Here is a 19,627-nt window from a genome sequence, read left to right on the forward strand (position 1 = left end):
TGCCCACCCCAGGGAGAGGAAAGGCCCAGCTCTCGAGGGAGGGGCGCAGGCAGGGGCCCCGGTCATGGCTGGCGCTTTGCTTCCCCAGCACCAACCCCAGCAGCTCGGGCTCCATTTCCGTCCCAGGGTAGCTCCTCGGGTCTCCCTGCTGGTCCCACTGGAGGAGGGGCCTCTGAAAAGTCACAGATGATGGCCAGTGTGCACCAAACTAAGGGGGCACAGCCTCTCAGTCACCAGCCTGCCCAGGATCCAGCTGTTTCCATTCACCACGGAGGGTCCATGGCACAGCAGTTTGGGAAGTGAGACCCTCAGTCACCAGCCCCTAACAGCCGGGACACAGCCCGGCCTGCCCTGGCCCTGCTGGTCCGTCTCTTCTGCCAGCCTGGCTCCCAGACACTGGGACTCCTGAGGGCCCCTGGCAGGGCAGGGTCCCCTCCTCTAGGCAAGGCTAGTAGACCCTGGGCACTGGGAAACCTGCTACTTCAGGGACAAGGAGGGGGACAAGCTGTAGTGGTGACCCTCAGCCTAGGCTGTGTGTCCCCAGGGAACAGTGGCTGGAAACAACGGCCAGAGGAGGGTCCGTTGAGGCTGAGCAAGAAAGACACAACCTGCAGGCCGGAAACCAGACTGGGCACTGGATGCCCCCGAGGGTCAGGGTCAGCAGAGTCACAGTGTCCTGCCACCTCCGCAGGCCCCTGGTCGGGCTTTGCTGCACAGGGAGAGGTGGCTCGGGCGGGGGAGAGGTGTCTTCTGGGACAAAACAGCCCCAGTACCAGGTGTCAGCCCAGCCGCCGCGTCTTCCTCCTTCCCCAGGGCACGGCGGGTGGCCCAGGGGGCACGGACCGCCCGGCCCCACCCACAGCAGCCGCCCAGCGGCTACTTCCAAAGCCGCTGTGTCTACACCACTCTCGAGGACACCACAGTACCCACAGTCCCCAAGCCTGGTCCCGACATGTCCCTCGGCAGGAGCTTCTGGCCCTGCTATTCCAGTTCAGCAAACGCTCCGCGAAAGCCGAGGGAGACAGGGAGGGCAGGAGCCAGAGGAGACGGGAGGAAGAGAGGAGGACACACACCCTCCTGGGAGACATTCATCCATTTAAGGAAGGAGAGCTCGTCGCGCTCGGCAGCAGGCCTATATACAGTAACAGGAGGTCCCTTCTCCTGCGGGCAGACACCCCGGACCCAGGAATGAGCCCCTCCAGTGGCGGCTGAGCAGCCGCGGAACCCGGGACAGCGCCCGCCGTCGGCCCAAGTGCAGGGGCTGCCCCCACTCGGGGCCACAGGGTGCCAGGGGCAGACAGGGAGCCGCAGGCAGGAATTAAATAGTGGCAACTTGTATTTATTACAATTATATACAGTCCTATCTTATATTCCCAAATCTATACATGATCACACAGATGAACGTGAGCCTCCTGGGGGGAAGGACAGAGGCAGCCGTTGGTCAGGAGGCCCCGGTGCCCGGCTCGTCACAGGACTAGCTGGGCCGTTACGTGGCCACAGGGGCGGGCACAAGTGCAGGGTGGTTTCATTTGTCTGGGAGGACAACGGGACATGGCTGGGGCTGGGAACAGGCGCCCACAGCTTTGGGGACAGGGCCGGGCAGAGCGATGGCAGACATCAGAGGGACTACAGCTCCTCATCCGCCGAGGAGCTGGGAGGCAGGTGAGGACACTAGCTCTGGTCATGCGCGGTGTCACGGTAGTCAAGACACGCAGCGAACACACCCTGGACAGGATGCCTGTCTGGGAGAGGGGCTGGCAGGGGCTGAGCTAGGAAGTGGCAGGCTGGGGCTGGCAGGCAGGCGAGATGGGTGCTGGACAGAGCCGCGAGCCCCTACGCCACCGCCGGCCGCAGTGCAGCTGAGAACAGCTCTGGCCCCTACCTGGGCTCCAGGCCACCCTCCCGGGCCGTGGCATGCCGCCGTCACGGGGGAGAGGCAGGTGGGGGCCCTAGTCCCGCTCATTCTCGTTGCTGGCACCCTCGGGTCGCCGCAGCTTCTCCACCTGCTCGTTGATCTGCCCGTCCCCACCCCGGCGGTCCTCCCTCTGCACCCCCAGGCAGTCCTCCTCATCCACATGGCTCACATCGTCGTCCTCATCCTCCTCGTCCTCCTTGTCCTCCCTCTTCTCCTCCTCGCCCTGCACCTCCAGCCTCACCTGGCCCTTGACGTCCACCACCCCCTCGCCCTCCTCCTGGGGGCCCAGCAGGTGGTACGTGACCGTGGAGCCCTCGGGGCTGTGGCCGTCCTTCCCGGGCGAGGACGATGTGGACTCATTGCTGACTGGTGAGATGTCGCTGCTGCTGTGGTGGTTCACTGCCGCAGGGCTGGAGGGCGACGGCGACTTGACCGGGATCTGCCAGGAGGGGATCTTCGGGGCCGAGGGAGATGGAGGGAACTGCCTCCTGGCAGAGGAAGCAAGAGAGGAGGTTGGTGGCAGCACCTGGGACTCCCACCCTCGGGGGCTCAGCCACGGTGGCAGCTCCCCCAGGGCCACCCACCAGGGGACTGGACGGGGCCCTCCCTCCCCTCTTTTCAGGAACAAAGCCTGTGGGCCCATTGGAGGTCCCATTGGAGGTTCCATCGCTGGGACAAGCCTGAAGTGCCCTGTGCTGCCGCAGACTGACCCCTACACCCAGCGTGTCTCCGGGCCCTGCCTGCCGTGGGCGAGGACCCTGCCTTGGCAACTGCTGGACGGCTGGGCCTGGGGGGCCTGCCCCACCCCTGAGCTGCTTCCTGCTCATCTTCAGCACTGTCCCTGCCTCTGCCCGGTGGCCAGGAGAGGGTGAAGGTGGGGAGCCCAAAGGGGCTAAGACTGGGGACCCCAGACACCCAGACCTCAGTTCTCACTTGACTATGGCCTGGGCAAAAGATGGTGGTGGGGAGCCCTGGCCACTGGCCAAGAAGTCAGACATCAAAACCAAAAGGAGGATGCTGGTGCACTTTGCTAGAAAATCTCTGAGCTCCACACTTGGGAAAGGGAAGAGCGGCTCTTCCTCCCGCTCCTGGGCTCCCTTCCTGGGCCCTGGGCCAGCAGCCAGCCCAGACCAAAGCCAATTCCAGGAGGGACCTGGAGGTCAAGTCCAGCTGGCTACAGCTCAGAGGCGGAGCTCTCTGGCAGGCGGGCCCACCTCCCAGCCAAGACGACAAAGCCCTGCCCTGTCCCACAGCGCTGGCCTTGGCACCAGCTCTGTAGCCTGGGACCTCCCTTCGGTGGGGCGCACAGGCCAAGGGCTGCTTACCCACAGTGTCGCCACTGCTAACGAGAAATCCAGTGTGCAATTTTCTCGGCTACAGTGTCACCTGACGGCCTGTCCTCTGTCCCCCAGCCTCAAAGGCGCTGATCTAGATGCTGGAAAATGGAGGATGTCCCCTAATGACGACCCTCGGGACCATCCCTGAGCTCAGCCACACCTCTTTCAAGGACACATTCTTTTCCTCAGGGAGGACCAGGAAGTGGGTGGCCTAGAAAATGTGGTCCCCTACTCTTGACCCCGGGCGAGGGGCCCACCTGCACCATCCGCCTCACGCAGCTCCTGCTAGGCCAGCGGAAGAGCAAGACCCCGCGAGGCCAACACGGGCGCCCAGCCATCCCGGGTCCCAGGCCCGAGAGGCTGCTGACACCAGACTTTCAGCTGGAAACCAGGACACTCTTGGGAAAACCAAGACAAGCTGGTCACCCTACATTCTGGGCTATGCTGGTGACAACGTGCTGTCACCACACAGGGATGACAGAGGACACCCAAAAAGCTGGAGGGGAAGGTGGAAACTGGTTCTGCCTGTGCCTCCCGTGGCAGAACTCTTCAAAACTACATGGGCACAAAGACCCCTGGCCCTCCAGAGACTTCTCTGGGATGAAGTTGTGACTGAGAGGTCTCCCAGGACCCAGGACTCCCTGTTCCAAGAAGGGCCAAACCAGGACATTCTCCTCAGCTTAAAGGGCCCGGCTTTTGGCTCAAGCTGTCCTTGACCAGGTCTTGACAGGTCTGGGGAACTGTGTCAATTTCAAAACTCTTATGGGTGCCGCAGACTGTCACCCTGGAATGGGGAGGGGTCAACCGGGGAGGGAAGTCGAAGCTCAAACAGTCCCCACACCCAATGCCTGCATCGCCCGGCTCAGTCTGTGGCCAGACAGACAGGGGCCCTCGGGGAGATGCACCCCCAGACTGCAACCAGCCCAGGGGCTCCCAGTCCCCTGTCCCAGCCCGGCCAGAACGCAGTCCGAGCCTTCTCTCCTACCGATTTAGAAGAAGCCCTTTCAAGGAGTTAATTTCTGACTTGAGTTCATTGATGTTCTGGGACTCCAGGATCCAGTTGGTAGATGTAGTGGCCTGGAAGTCAAAGCGCGAGGGTCAGAGAGGGGCCCCTCCAGCCCACGGCAGGACGGGCTGCGGCTCCAGAAGGGCCCTGGGTGGGAGCAGCAGCAGGCGGGGCCCTGGGGGTCTGCTCTGACAACCCCGGGGAAGGTTCTGCCTCTGCCCATTCGGGGGTCTGCCTGCCTGCGTCTGTTTACACGATGACACCCTTAAAACAAACATTCCCATAACTCTGTTTGGACATCCGATATTAAGGGATCGTTACATGTTTTTAGGTGGCATAAGGAGATTATGCATTTGTAAAATAAAACAACAATAAAAGAGCCCTTATCTCCTAGAGAGACAGGCTGAAGAGTCTGCGCAATGATGATACAAGGTCTGGGATTTGCTTTCAACTAGCCTGGGTGGGACGCTGGGGATGAGGCCGTGGGGACACTCGGGTCCACGTCCCACCCCCTCTGCATCTGCAGGTGTTTGAAATGTCCACTAAAACAAAAGACAATGAAGTAAACCCAGACCATCCCTACTCCAACTACTCCCTCCCCCTAAATCCCTCTCCCCTCTGAGAGAAAACACCACACACAGAAGTAAACTCACTGCCTCAACACTGGCAGGGACCGGGGCCTGGCACCTGGAAGCCACCCATGGTGTCAGGGAGGCCAGTGGCAGCTGAGCACCTGCCCGTCCCATTCCTGCAGCTCTACTCTCAAGCAGGCCTAGAAGACAGGCTTTGCCCACACTGCTCGGAGACCTCTGGCTCCACAGGGTCAGGTCACCAGCGGCTCCTCAGGGACAGGGAGGACGCTCCTAGGCCACACGCCTCTGTCTGCAAAGCTACCTGTGGGCCGCGTCACCCATTCGGGCCGTTCTGGGCTGACTGAAGGCTCGGCAGAGAGCAGCGGCCGTGTGTACGCCCTGACCTCAACTCCTGCCCCAGAGAAGGCCCCGGGCAAGGGCACAGCCACGACCTCTGACAAGCGCTATCCTTCAATGCACACCTTTCCCTTTGAGTTTGAGACTGTTTTCATATAAACGCCAGAGACCCATGCCTTGCTTTGGCCAATCTTGTCGGGGCAGACAGAGAACAGGACAGCCAAGGGGAGCTGCTGGCGGCCAGGCTGCCCGGGAAGCGTGTTTGTGGAAGACGGCCCCAGACAAGACGGCCTCGGCGTGCGGCCCCCATCACCCAGGGTGAAGGCGACCTGGAGTCGTCTTCAAGTGTACAGATTACTGTGTGAGGCTCTCTCTCCAACACTGCTGCCCACAAGCTGGACGAGGGAACAGTCCCTGGCTGTCCCCTGCCAGTCTGCCGTGGATCACAGGCCGCCTTACGAAGGCCTGGGCCCTGATGTGGATGGGGGTGCGGCGGGCTTGCCCCTAAGAGCAGCCCAGCCGGGCACCTCTGCAGGGAGAAGCCCCTCAGCGGGGCTGTGGGTCACAAGAAGGAAAACGGCAGGCGGGGACGGAGCTCGAGCGCATTCACCGGCCTCGCACGCTCCAGACCACCAGACTGCAAGAACCCGGGAGCCACTGTTCTGGCTCCTCCGAGACCTTGAAAGCCACAGCAGCCCATTAACAAGGGAGCAATTTCCATTCGCCGGCCTACAAAGGACTCAGATTTCCAAACGCATATGGTGCCAGATGCCGGGATTTAGAAATAAAATCTGACATCTGGGGCTTTTTAGCCAGTGTCTTTAAAAAACAGTTGTAGAAAACTCACAGCCTTCAGTTTTATGTAGGGATTTTTAATTACTTAAAGCTCTTCTTTTTAATTTTTTACAGTGCTCCAGTAGGAGTTTGGAAGTCAGATATAAAACTTAACATTACAGCTGAGAAAACATAGCTCTGGGTCTTTGGTTTATGGGGTAACTGAAGTCCTCACACGCACGGCTTCGGACGCCAAGCCAGTGGCCCTGCTGCAGACAGGGTGGCAGAAAAACCGGCACAAGGACACTCAGAGCAGCCACTCTCACGTCAAGCATGGTCTCAGTCCCTGCCCCTTCTTAAAACGCAACATGTGGCACTAATCTCGTGCACGAGGCCTGAAAACAGTTTTCCAGTTTCCGGAATGGCTTCTGGCCATGGGAAGGCCAGCGGTCCGAGAGAGAACAGGACAGCAGGCAGGGCCCCTGGCCCTCCCGGCCACTCCACAGGCTGCCCACGGGGGACACGGAAGCTGGAGGCGGCCATAGGTACCCACAGCCACCTGAGCAGGAAGGGCAGGCAGCACCTCTGTGTGGGACGGATTTGGGGGAGGGGCTCCTCAGGGACCTTCTTCACCACAGGCACCCAAGATCCCACTGGAAATGGGGAGAGTTGCATTTTATTGACTTTTGCAAATGCAGAAGATCTGAGCACCGGCCCAAACCTGGTCGTGCAGTGAGGGACGGCTTTCCTTGGGCGAGTGACTCGGAACGGGGCCCTGCAGAGCACAGGCTGCGTGGAAGCAGCGCGGAGGCAGCACCCACCGGCCACACAGCTGCAGAGTAGGGAACAGAGACGGGGAGGCCACCGTCTCCTGGGCCCAACCCGTCCAAGACACTGCCTCAGGGATGACCCCTGTCACCTACCCACAGAAGCCAGGGCCTGCACGACCCTGGGAGCTGGCTGAAGCAGGCACTGCCATAAGCATGCAAACAGCCCAGTGAAGTAAGTGCCACTGCAGCTCCATTTTACAGATGAGGAAACTAAGACTCAGAGAGGTTAAGTAACTTGCCTGTGGTCACACAGCTAACGAGGGGCAGAGCCAGGATTCTAACCCAGGCAGTCTGATCCTACAATGTGACACTGCCAAAATTGCTTCAGACTTGGGCGGGGAGGCGTGGAAACTGCCTCGATCGCGGTTGGTTCTAACGCCTTTAGGGTCACCCGCACCTGTGAGATGGGCTTTAGAGAACCTGCCCACTGCAGAGCAGTGTCTGGGATGCGACGCTGGTGACCTCCCCTTTGTTCCCAGGAATCCCCCTTGACAACGCTGTGACCTGCCCCTCATCGATACCAATGGCCTCCAGAGCTGCAGGGATGTGGCTGCCACGAGAGGTCTGCAGAGGGTGGTTTTCCCTCCCTCCTGTTGGGAGGTGACAGAGACAGAAAGGACGGCCTCGGTGGTTAAATGCCACGCCAGCCACACAGCGACTGCCTCCTTTCCCCATCAGGGCAGGGCCGTTGCTGCTGCGTAACCCTCTGGAACCTCTGAGACCAGACGAAGCCAGGCCCACAGACAGCAGCTGGCCGGGCACCGAGGGCAGCAGCAAAGGGCTGTGGGGCAGACCTGGACCTGGGACACCCAGAGGGGCAGGGACACGTACCTTGGCAGCAGCCAGCTCGTGGGCGAGCTCCTGGACCTTCTGCTGCTGCTGAATCAGCAGCTCCTGGACAGAGGCGAGGGTGGTCTGTAACTGAGTCACTGGGAGAAGAGAGCAGGGGCAACACTGTTAAACTGATACTTAAAGATCTTCCCTTCTCTCTGTCCACACACCTTGGAGCTGCCCGTGTTCCCGCTCCGTCTAATTTATGTGCAGACCCCCCAGCCCCGCGATCCATCTAATTTATCTGTGCTCCAGGGAGTCTGTGCACCGTATCTAACCTCTAGTATTTCTACTTTATCTTTCTATTGTGTAGTTGTCCGTGGTCAACAGTATATCCGTCCAGAGCCTCTCCCCTCTAATTACCGCTGCTTATGATTTGCTCGGCTCTCCCGGCTCCTACAATGCCACATCCCTCATCTCCTCGGCCTCACAGTGTCCTTGTGGAACTCAGAGAGAGTCTCCAATCCTGGGGGAGACGAGCCTCAGGCCTCAGTGACATCCAGGAGTGGTTAAAACTACAAATCCCGTTTCCGCTGCTCCTTCTCCCTCTCCACCCGCCCCGCCGCCTGCCGAGCTCCCGGGGTCACGTGACCTGTGGGGCCTGGGTGCTGTCAACGTCAGCCTCCTAGAAGCCAATGCCAATGGGACAGATGTGCCACAGGACTGCTGAGGGCTTCTGGAATGTGCCCCAGAGGGATGCAGACTCCTGCCTGGGATGGGGCTCCTGCCTGCCTTGCCTGGGTTCTTAGATTCCCAGCCTCTGTCTAGTAAACACGTTTATAAAGTAGAGGAGCCACCACTGGCGCGACAGGTCCCAGCTAATCTGGGCCATCACTGGGGCACTGGGTAATGAACAGGAGCCCTGTAGAGTCGGTAACAGAGGAGGTGGCCGGGGTCCCGGGAGCCACAGTAATTACAGACTCTCTTGACCCTGAGTCGGATTCTTAGAGGGAAGGGGGGAAACCACTGAAAACCCCCCTGAAAACCTCATAGAAGCAGAAATTAAAAATGAACTTTACAGCCCTTAGAAAGGCTGTCATTTTATTCCCCTTATTAATATTCTGAGGTTGGGAGCCTTTCCGTAAAAACATAATTAATTGAGGCCGCGCCGACAGTAAACAAGCAATTTCAAATTAAACTGAAATGACGGCGGCTTCATTTGCAAATGTGAACAGATTCTCAGAGCAGATAAATGAAGTCACCACATAAAGTGGAGACGGAGGGAGAGGGGAGGGGGCAGAGAAGGGGCTGCTTGGGGGAGGCTTTGAGGGGTGACTTGATGGAGTCATTAATCTTTACCTGTCTGGGCCACGCTGCCACTCAGCTCGGAGAGACTGGCCTCCATCCTCTCCAGCTGCTTCCTGTCCTCGCGGCCGCCCAGGATGAGAGGGAGCAGGTATTTCTATGAGAAGCGGGACACGGTGAGGAATGGGCAGGCGCTAGGGCTACCCTTCAACAATCTCGAATTCTGCTGCCCAACTTCCTCCGTCACCCCCTAGTTTTGGAAACCCCAAGAAAACACCATAAATGAACAAGATATTTGAAAAGTTACGAGACTGTGATTACAACCACGTGAAAACTCTGCCTGAATAAGGACAAGGACCAGGAGGGAACATGGACAAAAAAGTCAGTTTGATCTGTTGTGATGGAGAGCTTTTTGGTTCTTTTATTTACTTTTCTTAACGATGCTGTTAATACTTCAGTAACAAAAGTTTTTAAATTCTACTTTGAAAGTTGTAAGATAAAAATGTGGAAGGATATACAAGAAATTGACGCTCCTAGCGGCCTCCGGGGAGAAGTGAAAGGTTTTCACTGCACACTTTTCTGAATCTTTAACATTTTGAACTCTGTGAATGAATCACTCATTCAGAAACAAATGAGTAAAATTAAATAAACAAAAAATTACTTGAGAAACTAAAGAAAAATCAACAACAGATTTCTAGAACCCATGGTCTTTTACTAGGGTATAACAGAGGAGCATTTCAAGGATGCTGGCAGAGCCTCAGTCTTTTGCTAAACTAAGCCTGAATCCTCAGAACAAACTTCCTTTACTTAAGAGTCAAAACAGTCAAACTCCCCAGAACTGAAATCCAGGGGCGAGAGGGAGAAGATAGGGCAGGACCAGGAGAAAGTGGCTCTGGGGACGAAGACAGCAGGTGCTGCCGGGTGACACAACAAGGGTGCCTAGGACAGGGACCTGGATGGAGGACATCTAGGAAGAAGGCACAAGGGCAGTGGCTGGTAACCGGTTATTGGACTCGGAGGTCAGGGTGTGAAGGCGTGGAGGTGGGTGGGGGGCCGCCGGGCTGCCCGGGGTGGGGAGAGCAGAGTGGCGCTGAGGGACAAAGCCCTCTCCGGTGAGACAGTGAGACCCGCTGCCAACCGTAATGGGCAGCGCCAGAGTTAGGGCAGCGCAGGCCTGGCTGGGGTTACCAGGGGATGACTTCGGTTTTTAATCTATCTGGGCCCTGGATGGGAGCGAGGCCGAAAACTTCTCCATTAAGGTTTCTGTACCGGGGAAGGAAAAAGTCTCTCACAAGGGCTTTGTGGGAACTCATTTCAAGAGTGACTCTTAAATGAAGATTACTATTTAACACATATATAGAAGCATTTTCTATTTTGCAAAGTGCTTTTCAACCATGGTGTGAGTTACCACCCACAACTGAGCTGAAACTCACCAAAGGCAGCCTTACGTTTCAGGTTGAAAATGTCCTAAGTATGAAAGTCAAGAAATTCCCATACGTGTAACCAACTAAAAACCTCATTTCTGAGATCAGAGATGATCCAAGACCAGGAAGGAGCAGATACACTCCCCCAGCCTAAGTCTTTCTGTATTTATAAAACAAGATGATGAATTCTTACTGCTGCTTTTTTTTTTTTTTTAGATAGGATCTTGCTCTGTTGCCTGGGCTAGAGTGCAGTGGTGTCATTACAGCAACCTCCAACTCCTGGGCTCAAGCGATCCTCCTGCCTCAGCCTCCCGAGTGGCTGGGACTACAGACACGCACCACCATGCTGGGCTAATTTTTTTGTCGAGACGGGAGTCTATGTTGCTCCGGCTGGTCTTGAACTCCTACCCTCTCAGCCTCCCAAGCAGCTGGGACTGTAGGCATGTACCGCTGCACCCGGCTCTGGTTGTAAATACTGAAGTAGAGCAATGGCACACAAAGCGCTTCCCACAGTCCAGGCATGGTCCTGAGCCCTTTCCAAATGAGCCAACTCCCTTCATCATCACCACAGCCTCACGAGGTAGGTACTATTATCTCCATTTCACACATGAGAACTGAGCCGTGGCCGCATGGCTCCTAAGGGACAGAGCCAGGGTTTCAACACAGGCAGCGGGGCCCGGTGTCCGTGCTCTTACCCACGATGCCACTCTGTCTCTTACGCTGCTCGTCACATACCGTGAACTGTCAATGGATGGACCTCACGGTCCTCCCGCAAGCAGAGACCTGAGTGGAACATAACAAGAGGTGGGCCGGACCCTGCCAAGCTTCTCCAGCAGGGTGGGGACTTGCCCCAGGCGTCTCCCCCAACCCCTACCACCGCCTCCGCACTGCCACTGTGCTCCAGGGCTGAGCAGGGCAGTGTCTCTACACAGCAGCCAAGGACCTGTGAGATGGGGGCCGAATGCCAAAGGGTGGCAGAGGCACAGCACACGCGGCTGCTGAAAAGGTGACTCACCTTGTAGAGCTGGTGAAAGCCAAACGTGATCCCTGCCATGATGATGGCCAAGGCACCATAATCTCGCCATCGGGAACCTGCAGGGCCTGAGGGTGGGAAAAGGAGAAGCATTAAGAGAAGTGGCACACAGCGTCCTTCCCCTCGGGGAGTGTAGGCACAGCACCTCCGTGGCACTGTCTCCTCACCTCCAGCAAAAGGCACCCAGCTCCAGGAGGACAGTGTATGATTGTCAGCAACATCAGTTCAGCCCTGCCCTCCTCTTCCCAGGCTCTTAGAGTCACCTGCCTCAACTGGGACAGGAGTCATAGCCAGTCACCGGCACTGTGCACTGCTGGGCACAGGCGTCCAACAGTGAGTTAAGTCCCCGGAGTGGGGAGTTAGGTGGCAGAGGTGATCTGAAGACCTACGGCCTGGTCTCTACCTCCAGGAACCAAAGACCTAGCTGGGAGCCAGTGAGCAGAGCCGGGTATGCCTCAGTACACCTACACGTGGCCCTACCACAGCCAGGGACACACTGGGGGCCGCTATGGGACAGAGGGGGCTCGTGGTGAACCAGATCTCCCTGCTCTGCTCTCACATTGAGCCAGCAGAGGAGACACAGTCTGCAAATGACTGAGCAAGGCAACTCGGGAGACTGAGCGATCCGCCCACCCAACGGGTGTGAGAGTGCGGTGGCAGGGAGACGGGCCCTAAGGAGACCTGCCGTCCTGCGAGCAGAGGAGGAACAGGCACGACGGAGAGAAGGTGGGTCAGTGTGGACCAAGCGAGCACCCCCAGCCTTACCAAGGGCACAAGGCTGCCCTGGCCCAGGGACTGCAGGAACAGGGTGCTCAGGAGAACAGAGCAGGTGGCATAAGCTGGGGGAGCAGAGAGGAAAGATGCGGAAATGGCGGGGCCAGCTGGAATGTGTTTCACAAGCAGGGAGGAGTCGCTGAAGGGTCTGCATCAGGGAGTGCGAGGGTCTCGGGGAGGTGGGAGGCTGGGGTGGTGGGATGGTGAGCGGAGGCTCCCGAAAGGGCCCACAAAGGAAGAGGGGGCTGGGCTAGGACAGGAACCAAGAGCGGAGCTGTCTCAGGACATACGCCGCCGCGGCTGCTGAGGAACTGGAACGGGGAGGAGCAGCCTCCTGGCCCAGCTCTCCCTCGAGCCCAGCTCCTGAAGGCAGCGTCATCTCCACTCTGAAGCCCTCGAGAGTGACCCCCAGGCCACCTCGGGAGGGGCAGGGGCCACTGTCTCCAGAGCGACCAGTGGTGGGACAGAGCGGCATGGAAAGAGATCCCAGCGCCACGGCCAGTTACCCAGATGGCACCAGGCCGCGTGCCGGGGGAGAACCGGGAGAAAGGGGGGGGGGGGCAGCGGTGCTCCTCAGACCCTCAGGACAGCATCACAGCCGCCACCGCTCACCTGTGCCTGAAAGTTCTCGAGGGCAGTGCCACGTCCTGGGGCTTCATGACCAGAGGCAAGGGACGTTCTTCAGGACAGGACGTGGGCCCATGGGGAGGAGCTGCTGGCATGCAGCCGCCCCGGGATCCCACGCAAAGGCCTCCAGGGGGCGAGGGAGACACCCCTGGTCCCCGGCTGCCGAGCGGGGCTCTCAGGAGGCACAGCGGACACGGGGGCAGGGCCTGGAGTCTCCACGCTCGGCCCTCCCTGCCCGGGGACTCCGCGTGAGCTTCCCCAGCGTGGCCCAGCCCTGGAGTCCCAGCCACAAAACTGTAGTCAGCCTACGGCCTCTCCCTCAGCCCTCAGCTCCCGTTTTTGTACACTTTTGGAACAGGTAATAAACCTACGGTTTACACATCAAATAGCGTGAGTCGGGCCAAGGCACAAAGGCTTCCTCCGCTGCCAACGGCCACGTTCGTGGTCTTTTCCCCTAACCACCACACCACCGGGAAAGCCACTGCTGGTAGTTTCTATTTCCCCCATTTCCCAACCTCCTTCCTCTACAGCTGCATAATATTCCATTTAACCTTCCTACCTTCAGCCCCATTCCGGTCTCCCACTCTTCCCACAGCGCTGCCATCCCCCGCACAGGCACACGTACACCTGTGACCCTCCGAACCGCAGGGGCTGGGTCCAAGGGCATGTGCACCCGCAGTTTTGAGAGCTGCTGCCACACCGCCCACACGGGGGTCCCACAATTCACCCCACCAGCCTGTACACGGCGGCCGCCTCCCCACAGCCACGCCAACACAGCGTGAGTCAAACGCAGAGCTTCCTGCCAACGCCCCGGCGGGGAGGCAGGACTTCACTCCAGTCCTAATTTGCATTGATCTTATTTTGAGTAAGGACGAGCGTCTTTTCATCAGTATTTCCTTTGCAGGGTACCGCGTGTTCTCCACTTTTCTACTTGATTTCTTTCCCCTTATCACCTTAGAGAGACTTTTTATATCACAGGGATATTAGCCCTTTCTGATATGAATCGCAAACACCTTCTCCAGTTTATTTTTCTTTTGACTCTGCTAATGATGTTTTGTAACATGGAGAAATTTTTCTGTTTATATAAATTTATCAGTATGTTCTTTCATGGGTTCTGGGGCTTGTGTTACAGCTAGCAAGGACTCCCCGCTCCCTCCTAGGCTGCGCAGTGACACTGGGCGTTCACCTACGGAACCGAACAGGACAGCAGCAGACGTCCCCATCCAACATGAGCTGCCTCTTGTTGGACAGGGAGCTCTGAGGCCACTGAGGCAGATGGATCTTTCACCTTGACCCTGACGAGCCAGACACTCAGAGTCTTTGTCAGGGCTTCCTCTGTTTCCCGTTTCTCCACGAGTCAGCTTTGCTCTGCGCGCCAGATGCAAAGTCTGACATCTAGTGCAAGTTTATTTTGAGGAGGAAAAAGTGAAGCAAGAGTAACTCTGCCACTGGTTGAGAGAGTCGCTGCTCAGGAAGGCTTTCATCCACGCCCAGAATACCCCTCTGTGCAGCCAACATCCCCCAAGAAAACATCTTCAAAACGGGGCCTGCGTCCAGAACGTCATATTCACCACTGATTTCCAAACACCCATTAAATCTCTCACAAGAAAGTAGTTGTAACCAAGATAAAAACTTGACCAGAGCCCAAAGTTTGCTGGATTCTTCTGTTCTCCTGCAAACACATGGCACCAGGAGAAGCACAGCCTTCTCCTGTTGGGTCTCTGAGCCGCCAAGGCTGAGCAGACCACGACTCTCCCACGGTTGCCCCCTCTTTCCAGAGCCCTGAGCTTCTCCGGCCCCTAAAAACATCTGTGGGCCCCGCCAGCCTCACCCTTCACCCCTCACTGCTCCTCGTCCCTGCCATGCTCACATTAAGAACATTTTACTGCCCCCTGGTTTTCATTATTAATGAAAAGGGACCAGAATGATCTTTCCTAAAGTTCAGAGAGTCTATAAAGACGAGAAGCTGAAATGCCATTTTACTCGTTTTGGAGATGTGTGATACAATTCTGTCTTGTGGCAAAATGAAAAAAGAGAAAACGAGGATGGAGACGACCCTCGCCCACCGCATGGCTCTCAGGGGTAACAGACCAGAGGTACTGCAAGAGCATCGGCATGACCCAAACTGGCTCAACCCCCTGGCCACAACCACCTGCATTCCTGCCCCTGCCCACCGAGTTTTTCCAAGTCCTGTGTAGACCCACGAGGGAACTGAGAGCAGGGTACCTGGGAGCACAGCCTCCTGTCACCATGCTCCCCAAATGTCCAGAAGTATGGAGACAAGGGCAGAAATGGGGCCAGTCACTCTTCTGCTCTAGCTGGGTAAAGAAATTGGATGAGCGAGCTCTGTAAAAGCTCAGCCCCTCCAGTGTGGAGACAGATGCCGGCCTGCCCTGCACACAAGGCAGATGAGCGGGCAGGAAGCCTGGGGTCAAGTCCCTGGTACCACAGCACCAGCCAGATGCTTCCCAAAGACATTTTTCTCTTTTTATCAAGCACTTGACTGAAGGTGGCAGAGCACTGCTAGCCCCAAAGAACCCAGGAACAATGACATTCCAACTCTCACTCAGATCCAAATTGTCTATGGCACTTCCCCAGCAGGCATGACTGATTGAAGGCTGGCGGCATAGTCACTCACCAATGCCACATCCCAGGAGTCTCTGATGGCCGCAGCAATTAACACCAGCACGACTGAGCAGTTCTGGGACTGCCCTCAGGCTATGGGCTGCAGTGAGGTAGGGGGTACATCATTGTAGGGAAAAGGGTGTAGGGCTCACACCCAACACCTTTCTTAACCTTCCAAGGACTCCACGAACTGGTGTGAGCTCTGACAGTCCCCATGGAGGTCTGTCCGCCCAGAGGCTCAGGTTGCAGGTGAAGCCATGGTGGACAGAGCCCATGTCAGGACCAGAAGAACTGTGTCCCATGGCTCCTTAACTGTTCACTGAACACCAACAGAACCAACAGTACTCAATTTTGTTAACTGTATCTCCATCAACCAAGAAATTCTCAGCTAGCAGAGAACAAAGATCACCCAGTAGGAACATATGCACGGGCCTGGGACTTGTGCACACAACACGGCAATCTTGAGCCTAAAATCACTAAGTCATGGACTCAGCCATCAACACCATGGAAATCCTACAACCCAGGAAGGTTGATCAGCAACACAGAGCTGAAGCTGTCACGAAATCATCCTTCTTAGATAATATGCACTCCAGTGACATGCTAGCTGACAAGAGAGAGAACACTGTCCTGTCCTTGGGGAGGCTGGCAGCCCATGCATGGGGCAGGGCAGTGGCAGACACCGGGCAGGCCAGGTGAGGTCCCCTCCACACTGAGCAGGGTGGGAGCCCTGACCCCACACAGCAGTGCATCTAGCTCCTCAAATCAGCCCATCAGCTTTGCTCAGAAGCCACCCTGAACATTATGCTAAGACAGGCCCACTCACAGTAAGGTCCTGGAATAAAGCCAGCCCAACAAATCAGTGCTTGCTATAGCACAGACGCTGGGTTACATGCACAGAGGGACTGGTGACCAGTTGAGGGTCCCACAGGCTAAGCTGAGGAGGCCGGCAACAGTGGGGCAGGGGTTGGGGGGTGATGGCACTGAAGCATATGGCTTTGGATGGCTGGCAGGGATTGGTCAGAAGGACAAACCAACCTAGAGAGCAGCAACCAGACAAAGACCATCCCTGCTCTGAGCAGAAGCACCCGGGCGGGCTGTATGGCCAAAGGCACCACAGTGGCCCAACATAATCACAGCTGAAAATCCAAAGCCTGTCTTGACACGTGCATCCTGTGAAAGACAATCCTTTCCACTCCTCATGGGCTGCAATGCTATCAGCAGTGTCATCTTTAGCCAGGAAGGACACTGAGGGCATATCTATATCCCCTCTTCATAGATTAAAAAATATGAGCCCTAATTAAGCTGTTAAGAATTCAGAAGAGTCCAGAAATAGACCGATGCTTATACGGTCAACTGATTTTTGACAAAAAAGCCAAGGTAATTCTGTGGGGAAAGGATAATCTTTGCAACAGTGGTGCTGGAACACACAGATATCCACAGGAAAAAAATGAGCCTTGACTTCTTTACACCATACACAACAATTAACGCAGAATGAATCACACACCTAAACAAAAAAGCAAAAACTATAAACCTACTACAAGAAAACAGAAAATGCAGAACATCTTTGCAATCCTGGGATAGACATCTTAAGATACAAAAAGCATGAACCATAAAAGGAAAAAGTTGATCAAATGGACATCATCAAAATGTACAACTTTTGCTTTTCCAAAGGGACTATCAAGAAAATGAAAAGACAAGCCAAAGGCTGGGAGAAAATATCCGCCAAACATATATCTGATAAAGCAGTGGTCTCCAACCTTTTTGGTACCAGGGGCCAGTTTCATGGAAGGCACTTTTTCCACGGACTCGGGTGGGGGAACTTGGGGGGGCAGTTTCAGGATGATTCAAGCACATCACATTTATTGTGCAGTCAAACCTCTCTGCTAATGATGATCTGTATTTTCAGCTGCTCCCCAGAGCTAGCATCACCGCCTCAGCTCCACCTCAGATCATCAGGCATTAGATTCTCATAAGGAGCGCACGACCTAGATTCCTCTAGAGCACAGTTTACACCAGTGAGAACCTAATGCCACTGCAGATCTGACAGGAGGCGGAGCTTATGAAGTGATGAGAGTGATGGGGAGCAGCTGTAAATACAGATGAAGCTTTGCTTGCCCACCACTCACCTCCTGCTGTGCGGCCCAGTTCCTAACAGGCCATGGACTGGTACTGGTCCTTGGCCCAGGGGTTGGGGACTGTGGTTGATACAAGACTTGTGACTGGAATATATAAAGAGATCTGACAACTCATTAATAAAAAGACAACAAGGTGGTTTTTTAAGTGGTCACAAGATTGGAAGATACTCTTCACAAAATATATATGATGGCCAATAACCACATGAAAATGTGCTTGACATCGTTAATCATTAAGGAAATATAATCAAAAGTACTGTACAATAAGGTTCTATTACATATATATTAGAATGGCTAAACTTAAGAACTGAGAATACCAAATGCTGACAAGAATATGGAGCAAGTGAAACTCTCACACATTGCCAGTGGAAATGCAAAGTGATACAACCATTTTGGAAATAGTTTGACAGTTTCTTATGAAATTCAACATACATCTAACATGTGACTAGCCATTCCACTCCTAGGTATTTATTTACCCAAGAGAAATGAAAGCATATGTGTGCACAGATGTTCATAGCAGCTTTACTCTTAATAGCCCCAACTGGAAACAACACACATGACTATCAATTGGTCAATGAATAAACAAATTCTGGTACATGGAGCAACAGAAGTTAGCAAACTATGGCCAGTTGGCCAATCCCACTTCAGCCTGTTTTTATAGAGCCAATGAGCTAAGAATGGTTATTACATTTTTAAAAGATTATAGCATGGGGAAAGGGAGAAGAACACGAAAAGGAAGGAGAGGACAGGGGAGGAAGGAGAGAAAGGGGAAGAAGAGAATGTGTGACAGAGACACATGTGGCTCACAAAATCTAAAGTATTTCAGACCTAGCCTTTTACAGAAACGTTCTCTTGACGCCTAGAATACAACTCAGCAATAAAAAGGAATTAACTACATGTATATGATATATATGAACATGGATCAATCTCAAAAGCATTATGTTAAAGAAACCAGACACAAAGATTACATGCTGTATGATTCCATTTATACAAAATTTTTTAAAAAGGCAGAACTATAGCAACAGAGCACTGATTGGTGGTTAACAGAACCAGAGGCATGGAGAGAGGACTGACATACAAGGCACCAAGAAACTTTTGGGGGTGATGGACATTCTCTATATTGTGAGTGTAGTGTTGGTTACATGAGTTAAATTAGATTAGTTATAATTCATTTGTACAGCTCATTGAATTGCACACTTAAAATTGATGAATCCTATTGTATGTAAAACATATTTCAAAAAAGCCAATTAGAAAGAATTATCTTTATTTACTTTTTTTATTTAAAAAAAAATAAAGATGGGATCTTGCTCTTGCCCAGGCTGGTCTTGAATTCCTGACCTCAAGTGATCCTCCCACCTCGGCCTCCCAGAGTGCTAGGGTTACAGGCGTGAGCCACCATGCCTGGCCAGAAAGAAAAGAATTAGGAAGGATCCAGAAACATAAAACTACCACATCTAGCAATTCCACTCCTAGATATCTATCTACTCAAGAGGAATGAGAACACATGTCCACATGGGACTCACACGTGAATGTTCTCAGCAGCAGCACCCACATCAGCCAGGACGGGGACGGTCTGGATCCCTCAGCCAGTGAGTGGATGGACAGCACGAGGTAAAACCATGCAGTGGAATACTGCCCCACAATAAAAAGGAAGTACAGGTCCATACCACAGCATGGATGAACCTAAAAATACGTTAAGTAAAGGAAGCCAGGCAAAAGAGATCACATATTCTACAATTCCATTTACCTGAAATGCCCGGAAAAGGCAAATTTATAATGATGGAAAGGAGATTAGTGGTTGCCTGGGGCTAGAGGTAGGAACAGGGATTAACAGTAAATGGGCCCAAAGGATCTTACTGGGGAGACGAAGTGCTCTAAAGCTGATTTATGGTGATGGTTGTACCACTCACTAAAGTTACTAAAAATCATTGAATTGTACACTTGAAATGGATGAGTTTTATGATATGTAAAATATACTTCAATAGCTTTGTTTTAAAAAATTATTTTTTAAAAAGAGGAGTCTAGAAACAACCCATGCATACACGGGTTGATTTTTCATAAGGAGATGATTTTTCATAAGGAGACAGCTCAGGAGGGATGGGATAATCTTTTGAACATAAGGTGCTGGGACAACTGGATATCCAC

The 19,627-nt window shown here is 54.5% G+C and overlaps 1 protein-coding gene across 2 annotated transcripts in view; it reads right to left on the reverse strand.

The window, feature by feature from the left end:
• Positions 1 to 1,318: 1,318 nt before the first annotated feature.
• Positions 1,319 to 19,627, reverse strand: part of PEX14 (peroxisomal biogenesis factor 14) — a 128,566-nt gene continuing 110,257 nt past the window's right edge. For both annotated transcript variants that reach the window (XM_045546164.1, XM_045546165.1), the window contains exons 5-9: positions 11,307 to 11,392; positions 8,922 to 9,024; positions 7,623 to 7,720; positions 4,238 to 4,329; positions 1,319 to 2,403 (exon numbers count right to left, since the gene is read on the reverse strand). In XM_045546164.1, the coding sequence (XP_045402120.1) occupies positions 1,950 to 2,403; positions 4,238 to 4,329; positions 7,623 to 7,720; positions 8,922 to 9,024; positions 11,307 to 11,392 (833 nt within the window). In that variant the 3' untranslated portion in view covers positions 1,319 to 1,949. The remainder of the gene's footprint in view (positions 2,404 to 4,237; positions 4,330 to 7,622; positions 7,721 to 8,921; positions 9,025 to 11,306; positions 11,393 to 19,627) is intronic.

This window comes from Lemur catta, chromosome 3 (assembly GCF_020740605.2).
Source record: "Lemur catta isolate mLemCat1 chromosome 3, mLemCat1.pri, whole genome shotgun sequence".
In the NCBI taxonomy this organism is placed as follows: domain Eukaryota; kingdom Metazoa; phylum Chordata; class Mammalia; order Primates; family Lemuridae; genus Lemur; species Lemur catta.